The 17,179-nt window shown below is 37.6% G+C and overlaps 1 protein-coding gene across 13 annotated transcripts in view; it reads right to left on the bottom strand.

Annotated features, from left to right (window-relative positions):
* The window catches only part of SYNE2 (spectrin repeat containing nuclear envelope protein 2), a 244,648-nt gene that overhangs the window by 182,253 nt on the left and 45,216 nt on the right, over positions 1 to 17,179 (bottom strand). For all 13 annotated transcript variants that reach the window (XM_083350942.1, XM_083350953.1, XM_083350943.1 and 10 more), the window contains exons 11-20: positions 15,819 to 15,956; positions 15,142 to 15,306; positions 13,729 to 13,841; positions 10,557 to 10,713; positions 9,051 to 9,147; positions 5,734 to 5,921; positions 5,478 to 5,642; positions 4,198 to 4,353; positions 2,564 to 2,737; positions 988 to 1,122 (exon numbers count right to left, since the gene is read on the bottom strand). In XM_083350942.1, the coding sequence (XP_083207068.1) occupies positions 988 to 1,122; positions 2,564 to 2,737; positions 4,198 to 4,353; positions 5,478 to 5,642; positions 5,734 to 5,921; positions 9,051 to 9,147; positions 10,557 to 10,713; positions 13,729 to 13,841; positions 15,142 to 15,306; positions 15,819 to 15,956 (1,488 nt within the window). The remainder of the gene's footprint in view (positions 1 to 987; positions 1,123 to 2,563; positions 2,738 to 4,197; positions 4,354 to 5,477; positions 5,643 to 5,733; positions 5,922 to 9,050; positions 9,148 to 10,556; positions 10,714 to 13,728; positions 13,842 to 15,141; positions 15,307 to 15,818; positions 15,957 to 17,179) is intronic.

The raw sequence follows: 17,179 nt of genomic DNA, 5'->3' as shown, positions 1-17,179 counted from the left end.
GCAGCTCAACTTGTGCGAGCAGCAGGCCAACGGGCACTTGCTTGCATGTGTGCCAATCTGCCACTCATGCAAGTCAAGCTGTGTGTGTGCGCCAGCCCACCACTCATGTAAGTTGGACTATGTGCACACATGTGCACCAGCCCACCAGTCATGTGGCCTAGTTTATCTCTCTCTCCCTACCTGTTGTGATTCAGGGTCAGCCTGTGGGTTCGGCATTTGGGTCGGATGATTCAGAGGAGGAGGAGGGGGGTGTTGGAGAGGTTGCTGAGGGGGTTGGAGAGCTTGCTGATGAGAGCCCTCAGCCAGGCCCCTCCCACCTGGTCATGATGCAGACCCAGCTGTGTGAGCCTGACAGCGTGGATGAAGATGACCCACAGCTGGCCCTGTTCAAGGACGCCCGACGCAGGAGGCAGTCAATCAGGAGTAAATAGAGGAAGGCAATGGGGCACCTCGGAAGGAGGCAGAGAGAAGCCACGCCCTGAACTGTATAAAAGGGGAATGCGTGGGAGGGCTGGTTTGCTGAAGGCAACCGTTTGAATAGTTCCTGTTTCATGGTTCGTGTTTGCTCTCTTTGCTCTGTTTATGTTTTTATGTTAATAAATTTGGCAGGCTTAGTTCCAGCCTCTTGCCTTCTTGTAAAAGGGGTTGTCCCTGCCTTATCTGCAGGGCCGGTAGCAGGCTAGTACAGAACACTACCCCAGCTGGGCTGCCAAGCCGCAACAGTTGGGGACTGCTGCTCTATACAGTTGCTGTAGATATAGAGAAAGTTCTGGTAACCACATAAAAGTAACTTGTCCGTCAATACTTAGTGGAACTAATGTATTGAGACATATCTTCAGCCTAGGTTTCTTTGGATGAAGCTAATAATTCTCACCATTATATCACTCATACTGCAGAAAAAAACCCTGCAAACATTTCATGTAAATATTAAATACTCAAGTGGCTTCTTCTTGATTAAAATATGTATTTCCAAGCACATTTTCTCACCTCCCATCTATCACAAACATCTTTGCTCCTTTCCTCCACCAGTGCCTTTTCATGAGCCGATAAAATGCTTTTCAGTTGTTCCACGGCTTTCAAAAACTTGCTAAGAATGTTAGTATCCAAGATGCTAAAAGCCTCCTGGAAGAAAGTGACATAAAATTACAGAATGGTAATCAAAACAGCCACCACCCCCCAAATTAGATTCATGCCTAGGTGATACAAGTGTTCTTTCGATTCCAGTAGAATTACAGATTAAAACAAGGTTTGCTGGACATAGAGGGACAGCCTTTGAAATAACTTGTTTTAAGCCACTATCAGAACAAGAACAGTTCATCTGATGTGCATTCAGTATTTTCATGCTGGCTTGGAGAATTCTGGGAGTTGAAGTCCACAGATTTTAAAGTTGCCAAGGTCGAGAAACACTAAGTCAGCCCCTAGGACATAATGCACTGAATAGTTTCTGTAGCCCTAACAGGCAGATAACATCACAGACTAGTCTGTGTATCTTTCCTAGGCTCTCTGGTCTTATTAGTTTGAAGACCTGTTACTATCCCTTCCCATTAGATCTTTGATATAACTCTAGAGCACTGAATAGGAAAATTACAAGTATCTCCACTCTACCCTGTTCTTATCTCAGCCGCATAGCCCTCACTAGATAAAACCAGCAGGTGTGGCCTACTGGATTCCTGAGTTAAACACTCAAGTGTATTTGTTTAACAATATTAGATGCAGCTTTCTACCAAGAAGCTGCATCCCTTGAGGACATGCCATCATATTTCAATTAGTTTACAATCAAAAGCAGAAGGAAAAAAGGCACTGCCGTTCCTTTTTTAAAAAAAGAAAAATATTATTTTACTGAACTCTAAGATGCAAGTAATACATTATATTATTTGGGTACACTGGTATCTATACAGTATGAACCCTAACACTATGATGATTTAGGCAACTTAATATTTACAGGTAACGAAACGACTTTATACCAATATTAACTATAGTTTCTAAATTGTAACTGTTAATGAACATAAGGTTGCTGTTTCTGTTAACAGGTGGCTAATCTATGGCAGCAAAAAATCAGGGGTCTGGTAATATCTTTTCCAACCAATGCAGGAATTGCAGCTCACAAGCTTATACATAAAACATGTTAACTGAAACATGTGCTTTCAGACTTGGTTTGGAGACATCACTTTGGTGTTCTTCACAGTGCAGATTATTTATATCTGGGATATACAATTTCCATCAATTCAAAGACTGCACCACATTTTGCATAATATTTTGAGGATCTCATTCCAAAAGTATAGAGGGCCAGGCTTGTTTCGGGAGTTGGCTTTAACAGGTAAAATGACTGCCTTAAGCATTTACAAGATATAAAGAATTCATTAAGCCTCTAAAAATAATGACAGACCTCAAGGTATCATAAAAGGAACACTGGTAGAACATACTTTTTTTTTAAACTTCTGCCTGGAGACATCCTTAACATGTATTTTTAAAGCTCGCATAGTACCCACTTTTGTTTTTCATTTATGACAGCTATAGTATTTTGCCCTTTAGAATACTGCAGTGATATCATGGATTAACTCACTTCATATTTTGAATGTGGTTCTTCAGAAATTGTCTTTTGGCCTAGAAGATGCATAGCTTTTAGAAGGATTGTTTCGAGTTCCTTGTGAGCTTTTTCAAAGTTTAGCTTGACCTCATCTTCTGAGAAGAACTCATCTGGTGTACATGGCTCTGTCTGAAGGCTAACAGGAACAATCTAGGAAGAAAAATCATAGGAAAAAGAGTCATGTAGTCTCATCATGTATCCACTGTCATCAAAAGGCCTGTGACCCATCTTTTCCTTTGACACAATTGTTAGAGACTTAGATGGAAGATGGAAAACCTACTGTTTAAGCTTTCTGTAAACTTATATTAACTGCATACTAAGAATATTTTCCTGGAACTGGAATAATCCCAATGACCATGATCAAAATACAGACAAGCATGGGAAGATGTATATATTTCAGGATTATGTACATTTTTGTAATTCATTCTCTTACAGGACTGCATTAAAAAAAATTCCTTTGTGGATCTGATCCTCTTAAAAACTAGAAAATGGAAAAGATAAATATAAGACATGTATAACATAGGATGAGATGTGGCTGAAAAAAGATAAGTTTCATAAACAGAAGTGCCATTTCTAAATGGTAAAATAATCCCTTTATATTCTGCCTTGATCATAGCTCCACATCAAGTACTATGTCAAGTTCTAGCCACTACACTTTAGGAAGGATTCAGAGAAAATTGAAAAATGTTCAACTATGGGCAATGAAAATGATAGGAGAATAGAAACTCTTATGAAGAGGGATTGAAGGAACTGGGTATGCTTATCCATTAGAAAAGATAACTGAGGGAGAATATAATGACACCCTTCGAATACTTAAAAGGAGATCTCTCAGAATAAGGTCAAGACCTCATCTTTCTCACCAGAATGCAGAATATGAAATAATGGACTTTACAGTTGATTTAAAAAGAAAGAAAGAAAGAAAGAAAGAAAGAAAGAAAGAAAGAAAGAAAGAAAGAAAGAAAGAAAGAAAGAAAGAAAGAAAGAAAGAAAGAAAGTGCAAAAACAGTGGATCACTGTTGCAAGAAGATCGCAAACAAGCAAAGGTGGTACCAATAGTAAAAGGGGCCTTGGGTGCAATCCCAAAACAACTGGAGCATACTTAAACACCATCAACATTGACAAATTTGCCATCAGTTAATTGCAAAAGGAACTCGGAACAGCTTACCTCCTGCGATGATATCTATAACACTGTCAAACATCCAGATTTGCCTATCCCAGGTTCTTGGAAAGGATTCGATAAGTAGACAAAAATGCCAAACCCAATTTTAATATCTGCCTGATTGTGCGACGAATCATCATCATCATAATAATAAACTTATTTGACGAATCATCATCATCATAATAATAAACTTATTTTTACTATTGTTCCCCAGCTATTAGTAATTTGAAAACAGCATAATTATCATGACTTGTAACCATAAGAGCATTAGTAACCGCCCAGTACATCTGCAGATCTGGAAGCAGGATTATGGGTGGGATTTTTCCGCTCCCTCCATAATTCCTTGAAAATGCACAAAAACTACATCATCCATAATGAATGGCAAGAATGCAGCAAATAAGGCAAGTACTAAAATTCCAGTTTATATACATATAAAGTAGCAGATTTTTACCTCTGCCTTTTCAAAGCACTTTTTAGGAAGCTCCTTTGAGGGTTGTACTGGATTATTAAACACGTCTGGATTGAATTTCCTAGAAGTCTCAACATTTCCACTGTTATCTGTTACTAACATCATTTCTTCCTCTTGCATCCTCAAAAATTTCATTTCCTTTAAACATGAAACAACATTTGTTAAATTCCTCAAGTCTGTTAATTGGACTTTGGTGGCTTTATTCTATGTATGTGTTTGCATTAATGAGAGTCATCCAAGAATCTAAAAACATGATACTTTTAATTGATTTTATCAATTAGCACAATAAAGTAACAACTATTATGACTGGTTAATGTTCTTGTATATATAGTTGGAGTCTTAAAAATGTGGCAATATCAACATATATCAAGGTCTTTTCACCATGCTTTCTTAAAAAAGAAATCTACTAATTAAGAATATTTCATGCATACAAGAAAGTAGGTCCATTAAGGCTTATGCCACAATAAATCTCTTGTGTTACTAATTTATTGCAAAACCATCAATGACTTTTGAAGGCTTAAATTGATAGGTCAAATGCAAGTGCAAATTCCATTTCTGTAAAAATGATAACTGCAGTCTAAGAAAACCTTGAGATTAGTCCCTACAGCCACTGAATTCTAATTTTAACTTGATAGAAAGGAAGAAATAATTAAATACAGAAGGAATAATAATATTCACTTTAATTTTACATAATATTAAAATTAAATGTAATTGACTATGAATGACAGGATTAAAATTTGACACATCTCATAAGCATCTATCTGGGGGAGGCTAGTTATCACTTCATTTGAATTTTTTTCAAAAAACCAGGGATGAGTCTGCAGATTTTATATGTAAATATAGAATATGGAGCCGTGGTGGAGCAGTAGTTAGAATATAGTATTTCAGGCTAACTCACTGCTCACTGCCAAGAGTTCCATTCTGACCAGCTCAAGGTTGACTCAGCCATTCATCTTTCCGAGGTTAGTAAAATAAAGACCCAGATTGTTGGGGGCAATACGCTGACTCTGTAAACTGCTTAGAGAGGGCTATAAAGCACTGTGGAATGGTATATAAGTCAAAGTGCTATTGCTATTGCTATGTAAATTTAATACTGAACTATTGGCATTGAGCTTAAACCCAAAGTGATGATATGAAACTTTTTATTCTTTCTCTAGCCTCTAACCTCACAGTACAGCGAGGTGTTAATATTATAACATCTCACAGTACCTTAAAATATGATTTGATCAAATTAGGAAAGTAAAGTATTTATGTCCACTCACAAACTTTGTCTTCTTTATAAGCTTAGCCCATTTTCTGTTCAATTTTTTCAGTTCTCCGGAAACAGCTGATCCCACTTCTGCATTGCTGGATTCAATCAAAAAGTTTCCAGCTTCGTTCAAGCAGCCATGCCGTGAATTCCAAGCTGCCAAAGTTTCTGGGGATATCTAAAGGACCATGTTAAAATTCATATGATGTTTATGGTACATCCATAATTTACAAAACAATTTCAATAACTGTGGAAAAAAATAAACATACCTTCTTAAGATGGTCTTTTCGAGTCTCTTCCAGCCAGGATTTTAGCAACTGGATGTTCTCCATATAAATGGCCCAAGATGATAAAACTTTTTTTAAAGTATCGTTCACATTGTTAATGTACTCTCTGCACTTGGAAATCTGAACTTCTGTCATCTTAAACAATTTGACTGTTTCTTCAGGATCAACTTCTAAAATGTTTTAAAATAATAACATCATTAACCATTTCTACAGTTGTATACAAAGACCTTCCTGGTTCATTTTATACAACTAGAAGCTGTAAGCAGATTTTACAGATCAGAAATCAAGATTGAAAGAGAACAACTTGCACAAGGTACATAAATATGTCACTGGGATGAGACTCAACCTATATTTAACATATAATTATAACTCAATCCTTGCATTATATATATGAATGAACTGTAGTTAAGTAAATTTGCCATAAGGATCAAGCCTTCAGCCTATATTTAATGAAATTGTCTCACTTCATCTTGCCATTCAAAACCATTCTTTTGTAGGCTCCCATAAGATGGAAAGCACTTACATATCTACTAACAAGGGAATAATGATACACAATATAATGTTTGTTCTGTCCCAAATAGCTACCTTATAGATGATTCAAATCTTATTAATATAGCTTAGTGGCTCATAGGGTACCAGTCATAGGTAAGCAAAGTCAAGAAACATGCATTCAGGAAACTTGTCAGTGTTTCTTCCCTATCTTACAGCAAACAAAACCATGTAGGGTTATTTAGTAATTTTTCCTGAAAATCCTTCCTTAAGAATTTAGGAATTCTCCCCACTTCCAAGGCAAGTTGTACATTCCCTTGTTCTCAGGAAAATACTGAATATATTTTGGGGCTCCACAAATTGCTTTCATTAAATGCTTATTACTGCTACAACAAAAAAAAATCACTTTATACTGAAAACAAGAACACTTGGGAGAAGACGGGGGTAATCTTTTTCAAAAGATAAATTTGTATTTTATCTTAGTGAGGACAAGGCCAAAGATCTCATGACAGTGTAACAAATGCATGTCCTTGAATGTTCAAGATTCTAGCCATTCCATTAGAATATAGAATAAAATAGACCTGGAAGGGACCTTGGAGGTCTTCTAGTCCAGTCCATTGCTCAAGCAGGAGAACCTATACCATCTCAGACAAGTGTCTGTCTAGCCTCTTTTTAAAAATCTCCAGTGATGAAGGGTCCACGATTTCTGGGGGCAAGCTGTTCCACTGGTTAATTGTCCTCACTGTCAGGAGGTTTCTCCTTAATTCCAGGTTGCTTTTCTCTTTGATCAGTTTCCAATCATTGTTTCTTTTCCTGCCCTCTGGTGCTTTGGTGAACAACCTGGCCCCCTCTGCCTTGTGGCAGCCCCTCAGATACTGGAATACTGTTATCATGTCTCCCATATTTTTTCTTTAGACTAGGCAAACCCAAGTCCTGCAGCTGTTCTTCGTATGTTTTAGTCTCCAGGCTTTTGATCATCTTAGTTGCTCTTCTCTGAATTTTTTCCAAATTCTCAACATATTTTCTGTGATATGGTGACCAACATTGGCTGTAGTATTGCAGATGTGGTCTTACTAGAGTTTTATAAAGCGGTACTAATACTTTGTGTGATCTTGATTCTATGCCTCTGTTTTATACAACCCAGGATTGTATTAGCTTTTTTGGTTGCCGCTGCACACTGCTGGTTCAGTCAAGTGATCGTCCACTAAGACTCCAAGGTCCTTCTCACAGTTACTGTTTTTGAGCCAGATCTTGCCTAATTTGTACTTATACCTTTGATTTTTCCTGCTTAAATGTAAAACTTTGCTTTTCTCCACATTGAAACTCATTTTGTTGGATAGGGCCCATTGTTCAAGTTTCTCAAGATCTTTTTATTTATTTATTTATTTATTTATTTATTTAATTTATATACCGCCCTTCTCTCAAGAGACTCAGGGCGGTTAACAGGGCAATACGTAAAAGACAAATACAAAAGTTAAAATTATTAAAACATGATTAAACAATGCCCATAGTACAAATAGTACAAATTTAAAATTAAAGTCATAATAACAAACCCACCCCATCCCATCAGGCCAGGCCCGCTTCCTTAAAGAGATGGGTTTTAAGGTCGCGCCGGAAGGAGCGGAGGTCAGGCGCCATCCGGAGCTCTACCGGAAGATGGTTCCATAAGTCCGGTGCACCCACAGAGAACGCTCTCCCCCTGGGGGCCACCAGTCGGCATTCTTTGACCGGCGGCACCCTGAGGAGGCCCTCTCTGTGGGAGCGTACTGGGCGGAGGGAAGTTGACGCCGGCTGCAGGTGCTCCCCAAGGTATTCTGGACCCATGCCATGGAGGGCTTTGTAGGTCATTACCAACACCTTGAACCTCACCCGGAAGACAACTGGCAACCAATGCAGCTCACGGAGCAAAGGTGTAACACGGGAGTATCGGGAGACCCCCGACACAACTCTCGCGGCTGCATTCTGTGCCAGCTGGAGCCTCCGAGTGGTCTTCAAGGGTAGCCCCATGTAGAGAGCGTTGCAGTAATCAAGACGAGAGGTCACGAGCGCATGAGTGACCGTGCGCAAGGCATCCCGGTCTAGATAGGGCCGCAACTGGCGCACCAGGCGAACCTGGGCGAACGCCCCCCTAGTTACAGCTACAATATGGTCTTCTAAAGAGAGCTGTGAATCTAGGAGGACTCCCAAGTTGCGAGCCCTATCTACAGGAGGTAATGACTCACCCCCCATAATGAGGGGTGGGATATCCTGAATATCCCGGGATGCCGGTACGCACAGCCACTCCGTCTTGTCGGGGTTGAGACGAAGCCTGTTCCTCCCCATCCAGACCCGGATCCTGAGTTTGTCTTCTGGGGTGTTGGCTACTCCTGTCAGTTTGGTGTCATCTGCAAATCTGTTGAGTTCCTCTTCAATTCCCTCATCTAAGTCATTGATGAAGATATTGAAGAGTACTGGGCCTAAGACAGAACCTTGTGGTATCCCACTGTTTACTTCTCTCCATGTGGATGTAGTGCCGTTGAGAACTAGTTAGTTCCTTACACTTTCTTTGCTCTGTCTCTAGCCAATATTCTCTATTCAATACCCAATGAACACACGTCATTCTCTTAAGGCTGTTTTCAAGAAGGAAAATATGTCCTCTGACAGTTCCCCCTCTCCCATTTTTTTATATGCCCTTAAATCTTAAGGTTCTTTAAATGCATTGTTGTAATTCATAGGTTGTGCGATTCTGGCTCTGTAACAATAATACTCACAGACAAGCACTGAAAATCAAGGGAATGATACAAGCCACTGTGATGTTTATGAATTCTTACCCAAATTAGGAGCCTGTATCATTTTGTTCTTCTGTGCTTCACATACTTGCAATGCAGTGTCTAGTTGACTAAGAAAACCTTTTTCTTCAACAAAATTCTGCCCCAAAATAAAATAACACATTTGTTTAAGAGATGTTTGCCACTGTAGAGAACTAGAAGTAATTCAATTTGAGATTTACAGATTCTCTGATTTTATGTGGATCAGATGAAACAGAGACAAAGTAAGGGATAAAACCAAGGAAACTGCGGAGGTGGAGGAGGGTAAGAAAGAATTTTAATAATTAAAATGTCCATGAGAATAACACAATGAAAGAAACAAAAAACAAAAACCCTCGTCCAGCACAGTTTGTACCATGCATTAACTTTGAAATATCTGACAGTCCTGGAACAGATGATCTCAACTGAAATTTAACAAACAGCTTTTAAAAACAACAGGACTTTGTACAAGCAGTTCAAGAGTGAATAGTCTTGTCTGCCTCTTAAACCACCAACAACACTGTCAAGGTTCAGACCTTACAACATTTGGCAAGTCTTCCTTCCTTCTCGGAGAAACAAATCATGGTTTTTCTCAGGCCTCTTATTAAATGTTTGTAGATTTACACTGACATCTGCTGGATGTTCATATAAGAAGAATTAAGACTGATATGATGGGAATTTCTGATACGAAAAAGCAATTTTTAAATGGGAAAGATAGTTGAAACCTTCAAGGACAGGGGTGTCAAACTGGTGGCCCGCGGGCCAGATGTATCATGCGTAGGCCACGCCCACCCCGGCTCCACAAAGGCAAAAAACATCGTGATACATCACGATACGTCACGTGACGCGATTGAGTTTGACACCTGTGTTCAAGGACAAAAAGCAAGCAGTTCAAAAGCTGTTGACTTGAAAAGGGAGGAGGAAGGAGCCCAGTATTTAAAGCTTAGACCAGTTCATACACATATAGGGCAGGATTCCTGTACACTGCTAGAATTTGAACTGCTTTGTTCATATGGGTCTGTAATACTCTGCAATGGATGTACTTATCTGAACTTCTTGGGTCTGCTGGGGGATGCGTTGCTGAGAAGGAGTTTGTCATAGCTATAAAAAGCCTTGACAATATATATATTACCTATTTACAACTGCAGCTAAAATATGGCACTTATAACATGCTAAATCCATAATGCATATTTGGATGAAAATTACTTGCTGGTTAAAGTGCTGGCCTAGAAACCAGGGGACTGTGAGTTCTAGTCCTGCCTTATGCATGAAAGCCAACTGGGTGACTTTGGGCCAGTCACTCTTTCTCTCCGCCCAACCCACCTCAAAGGGCCGTTGTTATGGGGAAAATAGGAGGTGGAAGAAGTATTATTTATGTTCACTGCCTTAAGTTAATTATAAAAATAATAAAGGTGGGATTAAAAAAAATTAAAATGAATAAATAGTATGTACAAAATATGTATGGGTGCCTTTGATTTGACTCTTTAGTCTCTTCTGCACAACTATCCAAGAAGCAACTATAATGCTTACATGCCAATCTAATAGCAATAACTCCACAGACTCCTTGGTTCCAAACTTGATATGCCAGATGTTCAATTTAGATGTCAGTTCGTTGAAGACAGCTGAGCTGGATGAGCAGTAATATTCCACAATAATGCTGAAATGTTCAAGTTGAATTTTGCTGAACCTGAAAATAAACCCAACATCTTGTCTATAAAATGTAAGACAAAACCAATGAGCCTGATCTGCACTCCACAAGACGTGCTGTGATCTAGAAAAATGGACAGCTTCTTACCAGCTAAATAAGTTGATCTGTTTTTATTACCAACCAATTTACAGATGTGTTAGGCCAGACATGTCAAACACAAGGCCCGGGGGCCAGTTTCATGTGGCCCGCGAAGCCATCCTGGAAACAGTGAGGGAACGGCCCCCACTGCCTTGGCCCAGAGACCCTCCTTCTGCCAGAGACCCTCAGATCTGTCCCACTCCTGCCCAGGCCCCCATAGGCACCCTTGATGCGAACGATGTAGAGCTGGCCACGCCCACCCAGTAGGCCATATGCACTCTGGCCATGCCCACCCAGTAGGCCACGCCCACCCTGGCCACACCCACCCAGCCCCCCCCCCCGAGGGCAACCGCAATGCTGATGGGGCCCTCACTGAAATTGAGTTTGACACCCCTGTGTTAGGCTGAACTGGGAACAGGAAATGCTGTGATCTCAAAAGATTACTATACTTAGAAGGACACAACTTACAACTCGGATGGAAACAACAAAATCCATAAATACTTTCAAAATCACTATGTAAGAAATGCTTTGCTTTTAACATGGGAAAAGATAAAAATGAAAATTTATATGAAAATACCAGGATGGATCTCAACAATGGAAGTGTTTGTGCACCCAAATTTAATTAATTATGAGAAACTTGCGACTTATAGAGACATTTTGAATACTGAAGGGAAACTACAAACTAAACAAGAATGAAAGAAGAATTGAAAGAAAGAATTGAGCTATCATGGTGGCCACATTTGAAAATGCAAATGAGATATGAGAAAGATGCCAAAACTATGGTTTTTATAAAGACCAGATAGTGTTTGACCAGATACTATTGTCATCAGATGAAAAATTGATTAAAAAACTATAAATTTTTATTAAACCTGAAGATGGAAGATGAACAAGTCAAAGAAACAATGATAACTTGGGCAAAAAACTTTGGGCACAAGGTAGAGTTAGAAAAATGGCAAAAGTTTTGAGAGCATTATGACCAAGAAGAATGATTTGAATACCGAGGGGAAATCAAGCTTAAATAAGAATTTTGAAAACAGGACATGTAGTGATTTAACAAGATGACTTTTACAAATACAATTGAAACATAAGTTAATTAGAAAATATGTTATATATGGATGTCATTGTTATTTGTACAAACACAAAAAATGCTTATATCCAACCTTGTATGCATTAAAAATATTAATAATTATATTTATCTAATGTTGACAAAGGAGAATACCATTGGGAGAAGGGAAGATCAAAGAAACATACTATTACTTAACATACTGATTATGGAATTATAGAAATTAATCATTATTGATTTTTTAAAAAAATACTAACCCAGATAATATGCTGCTTACTAAGCACCTAAGATCATTATTGAAAAAATCAACAAAATATATTTTTTAAAAAAGAAATGAAAAATGACAAAACTTGTGGGGAAAAAACTATAAAATAACAAGGGCAGCTACCTATAAAGAAAATTTATATAAAATGTTTTATAGATGGCATTTATCACCTGCAAGATTAGCAAAAATGTTTAAAACACGTCTAGCAACTGTTGGAAATGTAGGCAAAAGCCAGGCATGTACTACCACCTTTGATGGACATGCCCTAAAGCAAAAAGATTCTGATCAAAAATACATATGTGGTTATAGAAAATGTTAAGAAAACATATAGACTTTAAGCTGGAACTATTTCTTTTAGGTATAATCACAGGAAACTATGATAAAGAATGTGTATATTTAATATTACATATACTAACAGCTGCGAGCATTACATTTGCACAGTATTGGAAAAATGAAGAAACATCAGCCGAAGAAGACATAATTAAGAAAATTCTGGACTGTTGGAAATGTACAAGCTCACACTAAAAATGAAAGGAAAAGATATAGAATACTTTCAAACATAGGATACTTTTTACAAAGGCTAGAAAAACGGAGTAGAGAGTAGGAATGGAAGTTGTATTATTATTAAGTTAAATATGTGGACCCAGGCAACATATTGTTTACTAAGCACTAAAGATTTGTAATTATAAAAAAAATAATATTTTTTAAAAGGAAATGTTGTGATATGATCATGGTAGTGCATGAATGAAAGAATACAGTAGATAAAGCTGAAGAGCAGAAGAAAGTGCTACAAATGCTGGAGGGCCTACAGGACCCAGCCAAGACTTTAATAACTACATGAAGTCTTGAAGGACTTTAAAAGACCCATGGCAATTAATATAAGGGACATTGAACCAGATGGATCAACAGTCTGGTTCAGAATTAAATAGATTCATATATTTATAAACTGGATACAAAAATATGAATGACAAAAATCAGGAAATTGGCATTATTTCCAGAAACAAAGAATGTAGGAAGAGCTGTGTTGAATCAAGCGTGGGGTCCATCTACATTTTGCTTTCTATTAGCTGGATTTGCACAAAGTACAGGTGCTTAATCAGATCCTTTAGAGCACCATTAGCTATGTTTGCCCACATTCCTGCTGAGCTTAATTTGTTTTAGTCTTAGTTAATTAGTTTTAACTTTGTTTGGTGAAAATTCAGACTATTGAATTAGTTTATATTACAATAGGTTATATAAACCCCCCAAAACAAGTTAAGCATGTTATACCAATCCACTCACTGTAGTCCAGGTAGTACTTTCAGAGAAACCACAAGCTGGGCTTGAAAACATGCTTTCTTGATCATGGGGAGAATAAGACCACACAACTTGCCTACAAGGAAATCAGATCCTGGGATTGAATAAATTCCCCAATCTAATAAATATATCACATCTGGAAGATATCAGTTTGTGGGAAATGCGTATGAGTGTCAATAAGAGCAGCAAAGATGCCCACCATCAGTCTGCAATTAGGCTACTAAATTTGATGAGAATACAATTATATTTTAGCTGAATGCAGCAACTGAAGGATGAATTTGACATCACAAACCTTTTTCTCATTTCTTCCAGCTTCTGAGCTGGAACTAGCAGCATACCAGCATTATCTCTATTGTCAAAGGACTGTAGGGTTTCCAAATGCTGTTGAAAACTTTCCATCGAATTCTAAAAAGCAGAAGCACTATACATAAATGTCTTACAATTAAAGCATCATTTATACTGTATATGCATTTATTTTCCTAGCATTTTTTAAAAAGGGATAGCAATAGGCTAATAATTTTTCAAAGAAAAGTATCATTAAGTAATTATGGAATAGTGTAGAATGGTTATAAAGACAGATCCTGAAATATTGCATCTTTCTTTACTTATAGAGCTGACCGTATTGTTACTGAACAATATGAGGTTACATAGCTGAATATTATATTGCTTTTTTACTTTATTTTATATTATAGTGCACCCCAGGATATATTATTGGCTGCTGTAATTCTTGGGCAGCTGCCAAAAGCCCCCAAACCAAGTAAAGCCACTGAGTATGCCTGGTGAGTATGCCTGGGATTGCATTTACCCACAGAGATAATATTCAGAGCAGTGCTAGATTTGGTCACCCTTTACATCAGGTGTGTCAAACTGCCGGCCCGTGGGCTGGATGTGTCATGGCAAAACCACGCCCACCCCATTGCTGGCAATGGCAAAAAAGTCACGATACGTCATGACATGTCATGTGACATTGCGAGTTTGACACCCCTGCTTTACATATTACACTCAATAGCATACAAAGCTGAATGAAGTCATTGTTTAAATGTTTTACAACTCTGATCCAACATAAAGAATGTGGGAAATGTCAAGAGTTTTGGCTTATCTCAAAATATGAGTTCAACCAATCATTTGAAAAGCAACCCCAAATCTATCAAAGTCATGCAATGCATCCTAAAACTGTATATACTAGCAGGTGAACTGCAATAGAAATGCATGCTTATTCATTTGAAGTTAACCACATTTAGCTTATTTGTCTTATTTATTTATTATATTTATATACCACCCATCTGAGGTGAATGTAGGAAGCTTACAAAAATGGTTCATGTACATTGGATTTGCTTATTGTTTAGATTCTTATTCTATTATATAGTGAACCAGATTTAAGCTAGTGGTCCTTTTTTCCTCAGTATTGTTCACAGTTCCCCAAATAATAGGAAAAAGGCACTGCTGATTGTATTACGGTGCTAACAGTGCTACTGTTAAAATGCCCTGATGCTTGCTTTAAGCAAGGCACATATACAGGAGGATGATATATTTTACTAATGCATATTAGTAAAAGGAATTTTGGCTGATGGGGTCTAGAAAAAGAGCCTTCTCTTCTGTGGCTGTTGTTGTTGTTGTTGTTATTTAAGCTGCCCATGAGACGAGAGGCAAATACATTTAATAAATAAATGCATAAAAAGTAAATTTTTTTCTTTCCTTAACCAACCTGAACAGCTCTCAATTTTTCTTCAAGGGCAGCTGTTACTTTCAAATGATCTTGAGAAACTGGTAGATTGTGTGCCAGATGCTGCTCTGTTTCTTTGAGCCATGCTTCAGTGGCATCTAGAGGTGGAGGTAACATATTGTCCAGCTTTGCTTTCCACTCATTCATCTAGACAAATAGATCAGAGAAATGCCATTCATATTGATTCTTCAACTATTCATACTTTATATCACAAAAATATAGCAGCATGTTGCTTAATCAGAATAGAGCTGAAAGGGACCTTGGAGGTCTTGTAATTCAACCCCTGCTTAAGCAGGAGACTTTATACCATTTCATACAAGTGGCTGTCCAGTCTCTCCTTAAAAACCACCAGTGATGAAGCACCCACAATTTCTAAAGGCAAGCTGTTCCACTGGTTAATTGTTCTCACTGTTAAGAAGTTTCCCCTTCAACTATTCATACTTTATGTCACAAAAATGTACCAGCATATTGGAACCATTGTTCTGTTTGAGCAGATATGTTACCCCTTAGTCTGGCAAATATTATATTGCTCCCATCTTTGCTTCATATTTGTGTGGCAGGAAATGCATTCACATGAAAGCCAGATGTAAAAAATGCATGAACGAGAAATCTTTTACAACAACAAAATACATGCAAATTCCTTTAAATATCCTAATAACCTGATACAATAGGTTATCCCATGCTTCCTTCATCTCCGAGTAGTCTTCATTCAGCTCTGACCCTTTTCTTTTAGATTCCAGAATTGGAATGAAGGCCTTTTTTTCTTCATTAAATGCTTCTGTAAATGATAGCACTGCCTAAGGATTTAAATTGATATTTAAAAGCATAAGTGCACTCAATATATTCCGTGTTAGCTACTTAAAAGAATTAGGGACTTAGAACATAGTATTTAAATGGGACTGGGTACAAAGATAGTTTATCTCTGAATAAAAGATGCTCAAGTGAACAACAGAATATTCACATAATGAAATTACGGTAACCTAATTATATCACTTACAAAGTTTCTATATCTGGGAGTTGGGCTGCTTATACATTTAATAAATAATTTGCACACTAAAATTATATGCAAAATCAAATAGATTAAAATAATAGCTTATTCCACAAAAACTAACCAAGCTTAAAATCACACACTAGTTGTTTTAATACCACTACAGATAATCCTTGATAATGTGACCACAATCCTTTGACCAAAATTTCTGTTGCTACGCAAGACATTTGTTAAGTGAGTTTTGCTGTATTTTACGTTTCTTGCCACAGCTGTTAAGTGAATCACTGCAGTTGTTAAGTTAGTAACACAGTTTTTACATGTATCTGACTTTCCCAGAAGGTTGCAACCATCATAAATACATGCCAGTTGCCAAGTATACAAATGTTGAACACATGACCATGGGATTCTGCAATGGTTGTAAGTGTGAAAAAAGGTCCTAAGTCATTCTTTTCAGAGCCATTGTAACTCTGAATGGTCACTAAATAAATGATTGTAAGTCGAGGACTACTTGTGTTAGATTTTAAGGTAATTTGATAAATCACGTTCCATAAACATAGGCCATGTCTATCTATACTGCTTGGCCATTATTAAACAGAAAACTAAGTAACAAAATTTCAGTCTGATTCTTCTTAGTAGTCTGAATCTTTATCATCAACTTCCTGAGCGACAGATAAGTTCTTTATACCATGGCTTATTTTGTTTTAATATTTTTATGGAATTATGATTGGCTTCACTAGAGATGTTGTAGCTAAGATATTTGTAGATTTACTGTGGCAATGATGAACTTAAGTGGTTCTAAAAGGGGACTTAATACATTAATACTAAACAATCTGTTCATCAATAACTACAGTTTGTGCCCGATTGCTTTTCATAGCTTTCCACTTCAGAGATAAGACTGGCACAGAAGGGAAAATTTTCCTATCTTCATATGTTGTATTCAGTTTGAATGACTGTGAAAAGCTCCTATTTTTTTTAAAAAAAAGATTAATTATGGGTAATACTCTTAAGGTCATTAACACTTTAAATTAACTT

Source organism: Vipera ursinii (genome assembly GCF_947247035.1).
Source record: "Vipera ursinii genome assembly, chromosome: 1".
Lineage (NCBI taxonomy): Eukaryota > Metazoa > Chordata > Lepidosauria > Squamata > Viperidae > Vipera > Vipera ursinii.
This window is presented reverse-complemented; position numbering and strand designations above follow the sequence as displayed.